At 40.9% G+C, this 15,904-nt stretch overlaps 1 protein-coding gene across 1 annotated transcript in view; it reads right to left on the bottom strand.

The window, feature by feature from the left end:
* Nucleotides 1-15,904, bottom strand: part of PTPRG (protein tyrosine phosphatase, receptor type, G) — a gene marked incomplete at its 5' end in the record, with an annotated part of 313,696 nt that overhangs the window by 167,568 nt on the left and 130,224 nt on the right. Inside the window, 1 exon segment of the mRNA XM_009997037.1 lies at nt 15,763-15,894. Coding sequence (XP_009995339.1) covers nt 15,763-15,894 — 132 coding nt within the window.

The following is a 15,904-nucleotide window of genomic DNA, read 5'->3' as shown; positions in this document are numbered from 1 at the left end:
AGCAGGAAAATGTTTAGGAGACTCACAAATAAAAAAAAATTCAAACCTGCACTGAAATACAAGATTATTCTTTTTTCTAGAGAGAAATTGTATTTAAAGCAATGCAGAGGGTTGATGGAAGCTTCCAGTACAAGGACTTTTATTCCAAAGCAGATGTCAGCCTTACAGACTCAGAGCTTACATGCAACAGTCATAGCAGCACATACCAGCAGCCTTTCTCTGCCTCCAACTGCTGAATTTCCACCATGCCCACTCCTGCACTGCCAGAGTCACCACTTCCCCAAGCTGTCACAGAGCACTCCAACTCCTGCTTAACAGTTGGACTTGATGATCTTAGGGGTCTTTTCCAACCTTAATAGTTCCATAATTATATATACTCAATCAAGTGGAGATAAACACAACAGCTTCATGCTCTTTGAAATTGAAACGGAGCTCTTTCTGGATCTGAGTTTCTTTGGAGCTGCATATCAGAGGAAGAAAATGCCCTCCACTTTAAATAAAAACAGTCACCTCGCCTCACCAAAACCTCCTTGTCTCATCTCACCCATCCTTTGGGGCTTTGGACAACAGTGGGACAGGCTGCCCAGGAGAAATCTCTCTTCTTAGAGACTACTTTGCACAGGACGGTTAGGCTGGGAACACAAATGCACACCTAAGTGGTCCATGGTGCTAGAAGTTGAGATAAAGCTCTTTCTGGACCAACAGTTGTTTTGCCGCTTGTGGGCTTGACTTTCAGGAACTGAGGAAACCCTCATGTATCAACCTGAAAGTATTCAAAGCCATATGCCAAGTTACTCTGCAAATGGGACACAGGATCCTAAGTCACTCACACGCTTCTTTAATGTTCTTCCCACTGCTCATTAATATTGCCAAAGAGCTCTGTGATGTTCAGCTGGAAAGCTCTACACATGCAAAATATTCGGTGATAATCAGGCAAGTCTTTCAGCATACAGTTTGGTTTTATACGTGCTTTTCATGCTCATAGTGTTTAACAGCTCAAGGCAGCAATTATTTTGTTAAAGATAAAACAGTGGGTAACAGTAAAAATATAAGAATTTTTCATGACCCAAAAGCTGATTGCTAAAGGAAACCAGTTCAGCTGACAGCCTGCCAACCCTCTCCCGCTGAACTGGGATGAAATGCAATAGTTTTCCTTTCTTACAATTATTCTTCCACAGCTGAGTACTCTTCCAGTCATGGCCTACACCTGGCTACCATTATATACTCACCCCCAAGTGTGTCACCCTTGAGCCTGGCCTGCCTTTCACCCCCATTCAATGCAATTTCCCAGATTGGTGGCAAATCACAACTGACACAGCCTCGGAGCAGGTAGATGTATCTTCACAGCAGAAAGCAACCAGGCTTTTGTCCCCCTGTCAGGGGAGACCCTGAAGACCTCTGGGGGGTTGCTGTTTGGACTACACATTTCAGAATTTGGCATATGCAGCAGTGCCAGTCTCAGTGGGCACAGGGTGCCCTCCTCTCCTGCCTCTTAGACCCACATGTTCCGCAGAGCTCTGCAAGAAAAGGTGTTTGACAGATATTGGGGGAATCAGCTTGTTTTCAGCAGCCACATCTCTGCTCCCGCTCCCTCAGCTGGTTACCTGAGACAAAAATGCCCATGTTTATGTGGATATGTCTAAAGGGAATAACCAAACCCGTTATTCAACTTGTGGAAACATTTGCAGTTAAAAAAAATGACATTCAGCAAGAAAATCCTCCTCCCTGTTGTGGCAAAAGCACAACTCCCATTAACCCCAGTTAGAATCACATGTGTTGTGAGAAGTGTCTGGCTATAGGATATTGCCAGCAACATCCTGTTGCTGTAGCAGAAATACAAACCTACAGAATCAGTAAAACCATCCCAGGCTTGCACTGAACGAGTTGCCAGGGCTTTCTATGTGCACAAACATCCTTAATTTATATATCATGTATATGTATGTTACATAAATGAGAGAATGTAGAGCAAAATCACTTATCAGATATTAGTCACAGCTTCTTGAAAGGGATATGATATTTCTGTTTGAACCACACTTAATACTTTAAATTGAGATACCGAAATCTCTTCAACATCATTAACTTGGATAGAAAATAATCAATAAATAATCATTTTGCATGTAAGTATGAAAGGCAAATGTCTGATACATTAATTGTGAAACCCCTTTCTGTACTAATGGTTGCCATAACCTAAGAAATCGATTCCATTATGGATATTTACACAGTGACCTATTAGGAATACACGGAAGTATCATTTTTTACATTGATTATCCATCCTTAAAACAGATAGTAATGTATACTTAAATGCATGGATTGCAAAAATAATTTTTAACCTTTATTATATACTCCTTGTTGAAAAGGAAATCGTTTGAGCATCATGGTATGAAGGACACAATTTCAATTTATGTCTTAAGAACAGGGGACAATTAAGAGTGCATATGAGAAATAAAAAAACCCTCCTGTTTGTAAAAGCTGGGCAAATGAGAGCTACCTAGAACAAAAATGTTTCTAATCTAAACCCAAGCAAACAACACAGACATTGCTGGGAACTAGAAAATAAATAAGATTTCTAAAACTTTAGTATGTGTCGCCTTTTGGAAATGCCTGAAGCTAAATCCCCCAACTGAATAGCTCCAACAGAAACCAGCATAAATTCTAATATGCATTCCTGATGCTGGAGGCAGTGCTTTTTAATTCAACAGACTTGTCCTGCATCAAGTTTCCATGGTAAATAGCAGGGCTACAGGGGAGGTAACTGCAAATCCAACCACGAGCTGCACAAGGGGCCTAAAGCTTCCACAGAAATGCACCTGAGGGACACACCTCCTGCCACAGCCCACTGCCACCCCAGGCCACTGGCCTTTCCCACCCTGCTGCACCCACCATTTGTGCCATCAGGGAAAAGGAAAACCTTCTTTTTGTGCTCCAAGGAAGGGGAAAGCCTATGGGCTACAGGACCAGCTGGGGAACAGCAGTTTCTGACAAAACAGTCAGAAAAAGCTCCTAGTGAGTCAAAGGCAGCCTGCAAAGCTGACGCTCTCCACCTAGAGAGGACAACAGTGAGAAAATACTATAGCCCCATCGAGGGGACATGAATTACACACCTGATGATGATCACTACTATCTGGGCATAACAGCAGAAAATCGAGAGAATTTAGCCTGGGACAGCAAGTGAGGTCTGGCCATCTTCAGATTAGTTTCACAACCGCAGAGGAGAGAAACCGCCTCCTTTATTTGGCAGTAACTCGGCGCAGAGCTCTCACCAGGAAAAGAGAAGGAAAAATAGATTAAAACCTCTTAGTACATTTAAAACAAGCTGTCACTAGCTTAACCAAGCACCAAGAACATGCATAGTACCTGCTCTTAGCAAACTCACTCACTGATTATCAAATCAATTTAGTGATGCACCAAAGTGCCCATCATCCCACAAGGCCGTCGCCACACCTGCCAGCAAAAACTAGGCACCGACTCCTCTCTTAAGGACACAACATGTGTCAGATTGAAGATCCTATTCAAATCACAGCTTCCTGCCAGACCTGATTTCTTCCATCTTTCATGCCATAATCTGTTTACAACAAACAAAACCCACTGTTCTTGTAACTGCTGAACTTTCCACCTGCCAGCGAGGCCAGTGGTGGCGCGGCGAGGATGGCACCAACCCCTGAGGCTGCTGAAGTAAAACACTCATCAACCCAAAGAGACAGAGGTACAAATAATTCCTCTGGGGTGCTCACAGAACAGTCACTCACCTTTCTAGTGTTTATCAGAAATTTGTTGGATTTGTTGTTGTTGATTTTGTTAGAGAAGTATGTCTTTTTCAACTTGATCTTCTCCCTTGCTAGAGACAGAACATATATATGGTACAATCAAGGAAACAATTTTGCCTTGCTGTTCACCTCCTGTCCTTCACAGCAGCACTCACTAAAAATGAAATTTCCAGTCCCATTTAAATTATTTCAAAACGCACACACCTGGGGGAAACTGGTGAATCTATACAGACAAAACAGAGATTCAAATCTCTCCCTGTACTTCCGTACACATTACTTATCTGCATGAGATTATATTTGAGCATGCACACACCATTTCTGTGTCCTGGGGTCTGCGTCACAATCCCACAAATAATTTCCCATTATGTGAAGAGATGTGTACCAGTAATGCACATTAGCAGAAAGAAGCAGCATTAGGTTGAACCCAGTGACATTTTGACATTATTAGCCATGTGAGAGCCTGGACAGAATCTCAATCTACAAAAGCAAGACCTCAGCTATGCCCAGCTCCCCCTCTCTTCACCATGATTTCTACAGAGCAAGCAGCACAGAAGCTTTACCTTCAAAATACCTCTTGCACAAAACACTCTGCCATTGTAAGCACTGCAGACTCTCATACCTGTTCTGTATGAGGCCCCATTTTAATCTTTCGAGAATCCTTTCTTTTCAATGCATAAGCAGATTAAGCTCACTGAGCATCCTTCTTCAGCAATCATGGTAGACACATTAATATACAGTAAATGAAGAAGGGCTGATAAGACTGTAATTGAATGTATGATCTCAAATCCCAGCTTGCTTTAACTTTAGAGAAGTAAAGAAATGAACCTAAGAACGGACTTTAAATACTGTTTCAAGGATAAAGTATCGATGTATTGATCTCAAGAGGGCTATTATCAGATGGCTATCTCTGGGTGTCAGGTGAATCCATTCACTGCTAGAAAGACACACCAGGTTTAAAGGCCCCAAAATTATCCTTGCTAATTATTTCTCTCCTACTGCCCTTTCCAGTTCCAACTTCTGACTGCTGCCAAATTATTCCTTACAGTATTACCAAAACCAGCTATATTTTCCACTTCTATCTTACTTGATCATAATGGGAAAATGTCTGAACTAACTCTGATGCTGGTACAGAAGTATTATGCCTGAGATCACATGTGGATGCTTTGCTTCCCCGCGTATTAAACAGACCCAAATAGTTTTCTCATTTTTGAAATGAGAGCTTGTTTTTATTCTACAGAAAATATTTTCTCTTTTATAGTCTCACATTTAAACGCCTTTAAAGTTGAGCCCCAAACTTCAGCTTTCATATACATTTCATATTTCTCTTCCTTAAAATGGACAAACACAACAGCAGTTTGAGCTGCAAGGATCCAAAAAATGCTGTTCTCAGTTTCTTGGAAGACTAACTTGTAAATTTGTAATCTGATACCCTGAAAATACAGCAACTCCCCTTCAGGCTATGCCTGGTAAGGGAACACAAGGCTCAGCACACACATCCCCTACACTACAAAGCAAAAAGAAACGGGAACGTTTTATCAGAGGCAACATAAAGAATATCCATTTTTAGATTTTTGACCAATTTGGGTCTTGGTCTTGCTACTACTAAACTGTCTGATAAATCACCATATGGTTCAGTGGGAGGGATAACAGGCCTTTCATAAATGGTATGCCAGCAACAACAGCATGTAGCTTTCAGCATTACTTAGTAAACAGCATGTGGTTTAACATCAATGACTGATATGATTGGAGGTATCTACTTTGGATATTTCCCCAAGGCAAAGGCCCCTAAAATTTTTCCTACTTAAACAGGGAGCAAGTGGAACATTAGATGAGGTTAAGGAAAAAGACATGACTATGGATTTGAGGATGCGTGACTCCATTTATGTTCAGGAAATAATGGGTTTTACTTTTACTCTCATGAAATTTCATCTTTTGAATGCAGCTCATTAAGTGAGTGCTCACATTCCTGCCTCCCAAGCAGAATGAGACCTCTCAACCAAAGAATTTCAAATGAATCTTTTTAAAAAACCTTCCCGTTATCTCCAATCTGCTATTTCAAACTGGATGTAATGACATTTCTTTCTCTTAAGGGATATTCTGGTCCTGCCTGGTACATGCCACCACAAGATTAAATGTGTCACTCAACTCTCAGCATGCCACCTTCTCCTCAAGAGCACCAGCCTGCCCTAAAAGGATCTAGATCTCAGAGAAAGGAGAATAGAATTTCCTCCTAAACCAAGGGTGATAAGAAACTAAAGAAAAGAGGTTTCCTCTTCTTTTCAGATGAATTTTGTAATTTTGACTGCTCAGCTGTGGGTAGTTTTGCATTTTAAAAAGGTAAATCTGCTACTTGGGGAATCCTTGAGTGCTGCACGCAGACACTGAGCACTGGAATTTCTTATCTTCGTTGTAGGCACGGCCACCCTGAAGGAATCAAAGTGCTCTATGTGGGGAAAAAAAATCACCTGCAATCAACTGAAATCACTCTAACAGCAATCCATTTAAGGTAAAGAGAAAAACACAGGCGCAAACTTCAAAACACATAATGTAGTTAAAAACACTATAAAGACAAAAATGACAAAATTAAAAAAAAAAAAATCCATTCCTGCATGACCAAATCCCAAAGATCCCTCTTCCTTCCATAACTAAATCTTGTACTAACATATAATTTTAATTCTCAAGATGCATTCACCACCCAGGTTGTGCAAAGTTGGTGTCTGAGAGTCTGTTCAAAGATCGAATTTGGACCAGCCCCAGAGAAGAATGATTCATCCTTAATTTATTCAAGAGGCACTTTCAATCTTATTTTCCTGGACAATTAACAGCCCCCTCTGGAGATCCTAGTGCTCTTTTGGCAGACCAGGTGCCATTTTCTGTGCTTGACTAAACTATTAATAAACTGTTAGCCCACTGCAGGGGGAAAAGCTCTTTCCCACCTGGTAACACTGATTCAAATTCTGGTGGGAAGCCAAAATTTGTTATTTCTTAACTCATGTGTAGGTCTGAAGCTATATTGCACAAAAAGAAAAAAAAAAAAAGGAAAAAATCCTGAATAGTCTGTGGACAATGATACCCAAGGCCTCTTTGAGGGATACTGTAACAAATGCTTTCCTGCCAAGGCAGGGAGCTCACTGGAGGCAGCTGCAGGCAGGAAGCAGAAGGGGCTGCAGATTTCCTGGAAACGCGAGCCCGCTTTACCTCCTCTCTGAAGCCAGAGGATAAAGTAAAAGCCCCTCTGAGGACAGCCAGCCTAGATGGGATGGTGATAGAAAAGGACATTATTGGCCTTTTGAGGCATGTGCTGGAGAGCCCAACTAATTAGAGAACACAGAATTTTGCTTATTAAGTTGAGCAGAAAAGCAGGGAGCAAGAGGACACATATTCAGGGATACAGCTATTTTCCCCAAATGCTTTTTTCTGTACAGAAAGATGAGTGCTGTGTGCTGCAATGCATGAGCAAACACATACCTTTTTTCTCATTTTCAACCACTTGATTGTTATTTTATTTCTACCAGACAGTAAACCCTTGCTGCGTTTTAGATCCTTTATCAACTTTAGTTAACCTTCCCATCCTGTCTGGAAATACAATGCCTGTGAACTGGGGAAATAACAGGGACTAAACTCATATTGCTGCCTGATCTCTTACATCATCTGAAGCTTTATCACAGAAAAAATAACACAGTTCATCCCTGCAAAGCCTGTGGTTGTAGGAGCAGCAGCAGCACTGCTGTATCCCAGAGCAGCAATTCCACTGGGGCAGGTGCTGCACAAACCCAGCAAGACACTTTGTCTCAAAGACTTTTCAAACTCAATACAAGAGACAGTTGAGGGTTTCAGGTGGGAGGGCAAGTATGTAAATACTACTGATAAGCACAGTCTGCAGTGAATGCATTTCATAGCCTGCCTCCCCTAGAATTAAAAACCTTTTAATGACCTTCATTATAAAATCAATTTTAATGACAAACTTTTTGGACACATGAAAAACCAGACAGCAAGATGCATCTTTCTTTCTGATTTACACACGTTTTTGGTCATCACTCCTTAGAAGACAATTGGTTAACTTGTGATAAGAAAAAAGCAAACAGCATAAAACCTGAATAAATGTACCAAGTTTTCTAACTAGGAAAAACATTTCTGACGTAATTTATTCTCTTGGCAAGAAATTACAGCAAGTGTTTAGAATTCTTCAGGAAAAAAAAAAAAAAAAAAGCCCACCCAAAAATGCAGCCAGTAAAGCACAAGTATATCAGATAATTTAAATAATTTCCTGTTTGCTGCCTTAAATCATGGCTAACATTGCTGAGATCTATTCCCACTATTTTAGACCAGTGAAATAATTTCCATGGGAAATACTGTCCAAAAAGCTACCAAACCCATTAACCACATAAAGGTTTTGTTCTGATTTGTTTTGTGTGCCAAGGAAACATTATCACTCGTTAACACATTTGTGCAATGTTTCCTTTTTTTTTTTTTTTTTTTAATGTTATCTACCTTTGTTATTTCCAGAGGGAATAATTGGAAATAACGGGAATAATTTTGGAATAATTACAAAGGGTCACACATCTCCTGGGGAAGATGTCCCAGAGTCCCAGGACTGTTATACTTGCCCAAAGGAAAGAGGCAGTACTGAGCACTTTTCAAACTTCACAGGTTTTTAACCAATGGCCAAGGACCCTTGAGTCCAGCTGCCCTGATGCAGCATGTCATGAAAACACACCCCACCTGGGTACTCACTGGACACCTACACGTGCTCAGAGCCTGCAGCCCTGGGACACTTGACTGACCTGCAGCTCACCCCTCTGTAAACCTCACCCATCTCAGGGCTGTGCATCTGACTCTGAAAAAGAAATGCCTTCTGGCATCTAAGATTCCAATCTTTAAAAGCTAGGAGCAATTTTGGAAAACTTGGCTCCCCGTTTAAGACTTATGTGGCCATTTCCACTCAGAGCAATAAAATAGCTCTCTTAACAGCAGCAGGAGCAAGTTCCTTTTCATAGCATGACTGAAGCCCTCATTTCTAGCCATACTAAATGAAGTGGTGCTTGAAGATGTATTTGCACAGAGGGTCAGCTGACAGCTCACCTCTAGCCTGGTTGGAAAGCCTCCACACAGCCTCCCTACTTGTGCTCACCTCTCACCATCATGACTGTGGGAAGGAGGCTGACATGGACATACCAAGAAGAGCTCCTGCTTAATATTCCTTTGAGTCTATCAAAATCCTAACCTGTACCTTACAGCTTGAGCCAAGTGAAGTCACCTCCTCACAATGACACACTTCAGCTTGCAGAGGCCTAAGATACTCTGACAAGGTAGCTACCTGACATAGTGAAGCATCAGAAATAATGATCACCTGCTGTCCCCTTCCTTCTCCACCCACAATCAAGTACCTATTCCAGAAGAAGAGAATTCAGCATGCTCTCATACATACCTTTTCCCTTGCCTCACTGAGTGCTCAGAGTGAATGCCAGTAAACCCAGTGGCCTAAGTACCCAGTAAGCTCAGCAGGTAAAGCTCATCTTTACAGCTGGGGAGAGACAGTCCCATTTTTCTCGCTCAGACAATCCAACATTTCAAGTAACAATCCTATTGAATCTGCTACCTTTCATTAAAGCAGCTCTTATAACTCTGTCAAATTCTCCAACCTTTGTATTGATTTTTTTCTCCTATTCAAAATAACTCTCCTTTACAACAAGAGCTGGCTGTCAGCCTCTTATCTCTTATTTTCACCCCATCTGATCCTCCTTTTCCTTGTCAGTCTTTCCAGAGTCCAATTAATTGTGTAGAAAATCAGGGATTTATGTTAAGAGGAATGTACAACTCCTAGCTCACCATTAACATACTGTAATTACAATGTAGTGCTCCTGTCTCAGACCTTTTCAACAAGGCAGTGGAAAACCTTTGGGGAAAGCAGGACATTCCCACCCAATATGAGAAGAGTGATATCTGGTTTGTGTAACTGGATATTTATTTCAAAATAAAACTCTGGATGCACTGTAACATTTGCAACTCACTGTAGAAATTACTGGGGGCTGCCTGGCAGGCAGCAGGAAGTTGCTGCCATAAAATCCAACTGCTGTTAAGTCCCTAAATTTTTCTGGGTCTCTGCAGGAACAGTCCCAAGATACACTAACCCTTCTACTAAACATATTTTCATTTCAGACCATCCTCTCATGTTTCTTCTTAATTAGCATGGGGCATTCACAGGAAAGATCAGCCAGATGGAGACTAAATATCTCACTACTACAAGATGAAGCATTCTGCACTAAAATGGAACCCTGATTGCAATAAAGTCATTAATTACAGTCTCAACTGATTCTCCTGTCAGTATACGGAAGGCACTAAAGACAACTGTGAGGAGACAGTGTATCAGCTACACTAAGGAAAATAAAATCATAACCCAGACAGTTATAAGATGATGTTTAACTTGCACTGCTCACAGTCTTTGCGGTGCAACATGTTGGCAACTCAGCCATGTGCTCAATATATCCATCAATTTTATGTTTTAAAATTATGACACACTGATTTCCTGACTGTGAGAAACCCAAACAAGTTTTTAAAGCAGTGAAGAGCAAAAACGAGTCTGGAGACTCCTGAAGTTAAATCTTACTTTACTGGAGGTAAGACAGAGCAGCTTTTTTGGCTTTTTAGCATCATGTAATTTTAGAGTATTTTATGGCTATCTGGACCTCTGAAGACTGTGGGCAAGGGGAGACAGAAGACTGTAAGAAAACAGACCGAAAAACCCATGCTATTTGTCAGTTTGACAGGAAAAAAAAAAAAAAAAAATTCTATGTGAAAATCCCCAAGCCATCTCCTTGTCTGAATGATTAAGTCTAGGGTGCTGTAAGAGATGCAGATGGAATAAGCAGCGCATGCTAAATTCCCTGGGCACTCTCTAGCACAGACAGCATGAGTATGGAGCCAAATTCTCACTCAGTTTCACCATCACATCCCCCATCAAAGTCACTGGGAGCTCTAAGTACACCCCTGTAAGTGTGGACTTGGTCCTTGGAGAGTATATTACAGTAAAATTACTTCAGACAGTCGAAGTCTCTTACTGTGATATATTCCCAGTGGTGCTCTTTAGGTCCCTCCATCATTTATTGACTTCTATTTTGCTACACTCTGCCAGATGGAGGCAAGGAAGTTTGAAGAGCAACTAGTAAATGAAACAAAGAAATAAAACCAATAAAGCCATGTTTCACAATTAGTCTTCACTTGTGCTTGAGACCAACACCAGAAGTCTTTGCAAAATTACAATTACCAGATATTCTGGATTCAGGAAATAATAAACCCAGCTGCAACACAGCAACATAGGGTGTTAGTTCTCTCCTGCATATATATCAAGAAAACATACTGTGATATGTTCAGCTTTTAACATGTGAAAAAGATGCACACAAATCTAAACAGACTTAGGAATGCATGAAGAGTAAAACTAAAAAAACAGAAAAGACTCCAATTCTAACATGAAAAAATAAACAGCCCCTGCCATCTACAGGTTGACAAAAGGCTGGACATACACTGGAGGTGACTCCAGGAGTGATAGAAAGACTTAACATTGAGCATAAACCAACCAAACAAAAAAAAAATATTAACTTGTGTCCCTTTATTGCCTATAGAAAAGGTTTTTGTGCACTGAATACCACACATTTCTACATTAATGACATTGATTGTCTTCTGCCTGTACTGGTATAAAACATCAGAATTGAAGTGATATAGTGAGAGGTAGGATAGCACACTGTGATAAACTTTGGCAAGGAGATCTAAGCATTAAAATCAGAGGCACTAGCTGTAGATCTAGACCACGCTGAAGTTAGTATGTATACTCAAAGGGAAAAGGAATAAAATCAAAGAAGCATTAAGAACAAAGACACTATTAGAACCTGGAAAGTCTTCTAAGAAACATGCTTAAAGAAGAACAAGAATTGTTAATGCAAATGATTGTGTTAGAGTAATATTTAGTAAAATTAATCTTTCATCATAATGTAAAAGCTCGTTAATTGACATGAAAGGGCGTTAGCTCTTAGTGTTCTGCTGAGATGGTTTGTGGAGATTTGCTGGCTTCTTTTTTTTTTTTTTTTAAATGGAGAAGAGGTCGAGATCTCCAAAAACATGCATGTTGGCACCTGTGGGTATGAAATCACATGGCTATTTCAGAAGCCAAGTTCACGTTCCTATTAGCAATTTGGCTTAGACGGTGCAAGTTTCTTCATGTGAGATTAAAGGGATGAGGTCTCCATGGCATATTGCAGGATGGTCCTTGGAATAAGATTCTCATTTACTAAATAAATTACTGTATATTACTGTATAATGGTGTTCACATTATAACTGACAATTAGCACCATTAAAAAGAAAGCTCATAAACAGCCAAAGCTCACATGAAATTAACACAGTCATGATTAAAATCACTCTTCTGATTTCTGCTCTTCACAGAAATAATCAGCATTTTGCATAAAAAATGAGTAGGAAGCAGCTCAAAAAAAATAATATAATAAATTGCAGTAGTGCTGGGGTGGTGGTACCAAAAACTGCCAGCACAGCACTGCCACGTCAGCTGTTCCCTTGCCTCTGACACATGAAGTCCTGGGTTTCCCTCCTCGCAGGGCACCCGGGGCGTGCCCTGCTGCCGCAAAGCTCTGCGCAGGCAGCGCTGCCAACCGTGCGGTGACACTGAAGATTAAAGCACTGCAATTACTCCTCTTGGCTCTAATGAGGGGAACCTGGGTTCTCTCCTGGCCTGGGGGAAGCTCATCATCTTTATTTTCATTTTGTCACTTTGCTATTTAAATGGTTTCTCGCTTTTGCATGTTCATTTATACTGCTTTGACTTCAGAAAGAAAATGAAAAACCTGAGTAATTATAGCGGAGCAGAGCAATAACAAAATACAAAGGAGTCAGCAATTCATTAAAATTTAGAGAATGTGATGTTAAAAACTTCTCTTAACTTTAAGAAAAAAGGAGATACTTTTTCTAAACTGGAACAGAGCCCATGTCCTCATTAGGGTTCGCACTCCACTCACACAGCAATGTGCTAATGGCATTGCTTTAATCTTGAGCATCACAGCACTGGTTCCTGGCCTAGATGATCATGCTAAAATGGCAAGAAGGAGGCAAAACAAAACTTCAAGCCAATGCTGGCCAGGCCTGGTATCATGAACTGGAACCTGGCTGTAGATCAAAGTTTGAGGTATGTGGACATCTTTCAGAAACACTATATCAGAGACAGCCAAGTTCATAATGGTTTCATAAGGCTCAAGTATCACCAAGGAAAATCTAATCAATAAATAAGCAATCAAGACCACATAATGAAAGAGTACCATTACATATGCCATGTCTTGAAAAGAATCACAAAAATGCTACACATGCATAAAAGTACTGTAAGATAATAGGCCTTTCATCCAACATGCCTTTAAAGCAGGAAACAAAAGGATGTTCTCATATATCTTACCAACTAATTTAACATATAAATCACAAAAAAATATGATCCAGATGGGCTTCAATGAAGGAAACCAATTAACGTAGACAGCCTTAGCATCTGACACATTAGTTGTAATAATAAAAACCAAACAAGATGGTCAAACAATAATGCTCTGTATTATATCTGACATTTCTAATTAGTTTCTGCATCCTCTTCAAGAAAAAAAGACTCCCAGCAAGCACTTTGTTTCCCAGAGGAAAAAAACATCTAAACTTCATGTGCACAGTGCGTAGTCTATGGATGAAGCTGATCTATCTCCATTCCTTTGGGATGTGCTTTGAAACTAATGGGTTTTGCATAGTCCACATCTGGCTGCACAATTAGACTCAGAAAATGTTTCCTTTAAGCTGTGCTGACACTGTAACTGCTGCAGTCCTGGAACAGCAATACCTGCACACTCCTTGAAAGCTTTATCTACATCCACAGGCTCAGAATAACCAGTAATTTGGGCTTTGATTTCTGTTGGATGTGCTTTTGGTTTTTCCTTTCTACAGCCTTCCTAGAAATGCCACTTCTCAAAATGAAGTACAGTCTTTCTGTCACAGACCTCCCAGCATCAGGCAATTAGGGTTGCATCAGACAGTTGCAAGCTGAACTAGAATTAGCCTATACAAATTAAAAGCTCCACCATGTATACATGCACAGTTACTGCTTGAGAAGTCTAATCCCAACTATGAGGACTGTTCTTTGCCCATATTGAATGCAGTTTCATTGCTTTAGACACATCGGACCCTTCAAAATTCACCCATGAATATTCTTCTCAGCACAATTGAAACTTGGAATTCTTGGGGAGGATGTAGACAGTATCACAATGGGGAAAGGCTCAGTTTGAAAAAAGCTCTCCTGTTACAGAACAGTCAAGGAAAAGCTGTGGGAATTCTGCTAATGCCATCATAGCCAGGAAGACCTTAGAAGAGAGGTTCATGTCATTGCAGTGAATGTAAATCACTTTGAAAATAGAATTTTCATTATTACGATTCACACTAAACCTATCTGATACAGCAATTTCTTGTGCACAGCATTCATAAACAAGTGACCTAAATTCTGAAAGGCAGTCTCCTTTTATGTTTTTTCCAGTTTTAAAGTCGAAAAAATTTGCGTTCCAACTGATTGAAAAGAAAATGAAGAATATTTAAACCAAAGGATTATTTCTTAGGAATTTACTTCTTCTCAAAGTAAAATAGCTTGCATTCATCAAGTCAGCATCAAATAGCCTTGGCATCACACGAAAGGGTTTGTGAAGTGGAAATACTGTTTCTGACACAAAGAAGGCAGCCCAGGCTCCTTTACCATCTCCTCTCCCTGAATTTTCAAAAGAGGAGTTGACTGGCTATGAAGACTTCCTGAGTGCTCCTTCTGCCACCTAAAAATAGGGTTGCAAATATCAGTATTGCCAGCTGAGACAGACAGGACACCATGCTTGGGTCTTTGCTCCAAGTGTTCAGCAGTGGCCCCTTTTAAGAAATCACAGCTACATTGAGCCAGAAGCTGTTGGAAAAGCTCATAAAAAAATATATAAACTTTTTTGCCCCACAAAATATCCAATATACAGATTAAGAATTGGGAGACAAAAAATGGTTTCCAAATCTCACGTGATTGGACAGTTGGAGTAGGGAGTGTGAAAAAGCAGGGAGGTGAAAATCTGAGGTATAGGTCATGCACCAGACTATTCCAACCTTCCTTTGTGCTTTGGAAGTCCCTTTCCACCTCTTGAAAATGACTTGGCTAAAGTCACGTGTAAAAAATTACAGCAGGCTGGGGGCTGAAACAGGTACTTGCAAGACCCAGCTCCCAAGACAACCATGTCTGCCTACACGTGAACTTCTGCACAAGCTCCCCTCAGCCTGCTCCTGCCATGCTCTGGAACTGCTTATGTGCTTACCAACAGGCAAACGTAACCCCAGATAACATCTGTTTTATCTCCCCATGCAAAAAACTTGAATATAAAGTGAAAAGTATCAACAATCTCTATTGACACAGAAAACATTGTGCTGACGACAGAGCCACCTGGGACTATCGGGCACAAGCCAAACCTGGGTACACGTCCTGTCAGTAGAAGGCATGGGACTGCAGATGAGGAGAGGTAGAGAGAGGGGCTGTACACGTGCAAAGAAGAAATCCTGATGAAAGACAGAAGTCTCAGCACAACAGTTCCCCAACCACGGCTATTTGTTTGTAAGTGTCGTGGGAAAGAAAAGATTTGGAGGATGACAGGTCACTTTGCGGATATTTGCAAGATCCTCCCACACATGAAAAGCTTATGGGAGAAACCAGAAAAGGGGTTGTTTGCAACTTAACCTCTGGGATGTGAGAGCTGGCAATGCTAGCAAAGCAGAGCTTGGAGCTGACACTGCAAAAGCACAAAAGAGATGACAGATAGAGTGCTGGGGGCCGGAAGGGCCTCGAAAGTGATATGTTCACTGAAGGAAATGTTGCCCTACTCCACAGTCATCTCAAACTACAGCAGTACATTCTGATTTTATTTTTTTGGAGAACATAACTGCACATATTTCCACTCACCTCAACTGGGAACCTCTTGCCATTGATGCTGTGCTCAGAGCCAGCTGATCCATTGCTTTGACCCCAGTGAAACTCCACTTTCTCTGCCTTGAATCTGCCCGGCAGCCCAGCACCGCTGACAAAATAGTCATCCTTCAGCAGG

Source organism: Chaetura pelagica, unplaced genomic scaffold, assembly GCF_000747805.2.
Source record: "Chaetura pelagica isolate M959 unplaced genomic scaffold, ChaPel_1.0 scaffold364, whole genome shotgun sequence".
NCBI classification, from domain to species: Eukaryota; Metazoa; Chordata; class Aves; order Apodiformes; family Apodidae; genus Chaetura; species Chaetura pelagica.
This window is presented reverse-complemented; position numbering and strand designations above follow the sequence as displayed.